This window comes from Egretta garzetta, unplaced genomic scaffold (assembly GCF_000687185.1).
Source record: "Egretta garzetta isolate BGI_Z169 unplaced genomic scaffold, ASM68718v1 scaffold7, whole genome shotgun sequence".
Classification (NCBI taxonomy): Eukaryota; Metazoa; Chordata; class Aves; order Pelecaniformes; family Ardeidae; genus Egretta; species Egretta garzetta.
The window spans coordinates 3,545,950-3,546,724 of NW_009260350.1; the positions used below are offsets into that span (position 1 = coordinate 3,545,950).

Sequence of the window (775 nt, forward strand, 5' to 3'; positions counted from 1 at the left end):
GGGGTGGAGGCCGGGGCGGGCACTCACGGGGGGCTGAGATGAGGTAGGAGGACGCGAGCGGCCTGGGCGATGACCTGCACGTACTTCCTGAGCACCTGGCAGCCCTGCTGCTTCTTCTTGAAGGCGCTCTTGCCCTTGGAGCTCTCCCCGTAGCTGACGTCCACCTGGAAGATGTTGTAGTTCTTGCAGAGGAGGCAAGTGAGGTTGGAGATGAGCCCCCGGGTCGTCTTGGTGGTGTTGTGGAGCCGGTCGAGGAGTTCCTTGGCCGTGGGGTTGAGCTCCTCCTGGTCGCGCGTGATGTTCCCCAGCGAGGCATTGAGGAAGGCGAAGAGCTTGTACATGGCCACCATGACCTCCTTCCTCTCACTCGTCCGGTTGACACGGAACGCGGGGAAGAAGACGCCGCTGGGGTTGCAGAGCTTGTCGGTCTCACTGCTGAACGGCTCTCCCTGACACTTCAGCTGGGAGGAGAGGCAAGTGTCACCCCCGTGTCCCCTGCTTCCCCCTCCCCTGGGCCAACTTCTGCTGCCACCGTCCCCATCCCGCTCCCTCCATGCCCATGCAGACTGCCCCGGGGGTCTCCACTGCCACAGCATGCCCTGGGGGTCCCCACCATCCCCGCGTGCCACTTACGTAGAGGCTGAAGAGGTCCTGGGCGGTGGCGTTGAGCAGCGCGACCTGCCTGCGGGTCTGCTCCTGGACGTTGGAGCCGCACAAGCTGTGACTGGGGCAGCCAGAGCCGGTCACCAGCCGCGCCCGGCCGGCCACCCGGCCA

At 65.7% G+C, this 775-nt stretch overlaps 1 protein-coding gene across 1 annotated transcript in view; it reads right to left on the bottom strand.

Moving 5' to 3' along the window:
• Positions 1-23: 23 nt before the first annotated feature.
• Positions 24-775, bottom strand: part of LIF (LIF interleukin 6 family cytokine) — a 13,146-nt gene continuing 12,394 nt past the window's right edge. Inside the window, exons 4-5 of the mRNA XM_035898382.1 lie at positions 634-774; positions 24-461 (exon numbers count right to left, since the gene is read on the bottom strand). Of these exons, the coding sequence (XP_035754275.1) occupies positions 24-461; positions 634-774 (579 nt within the window). The remainder of the gene's footprint in view (positions 462-633; position 775) is intronic.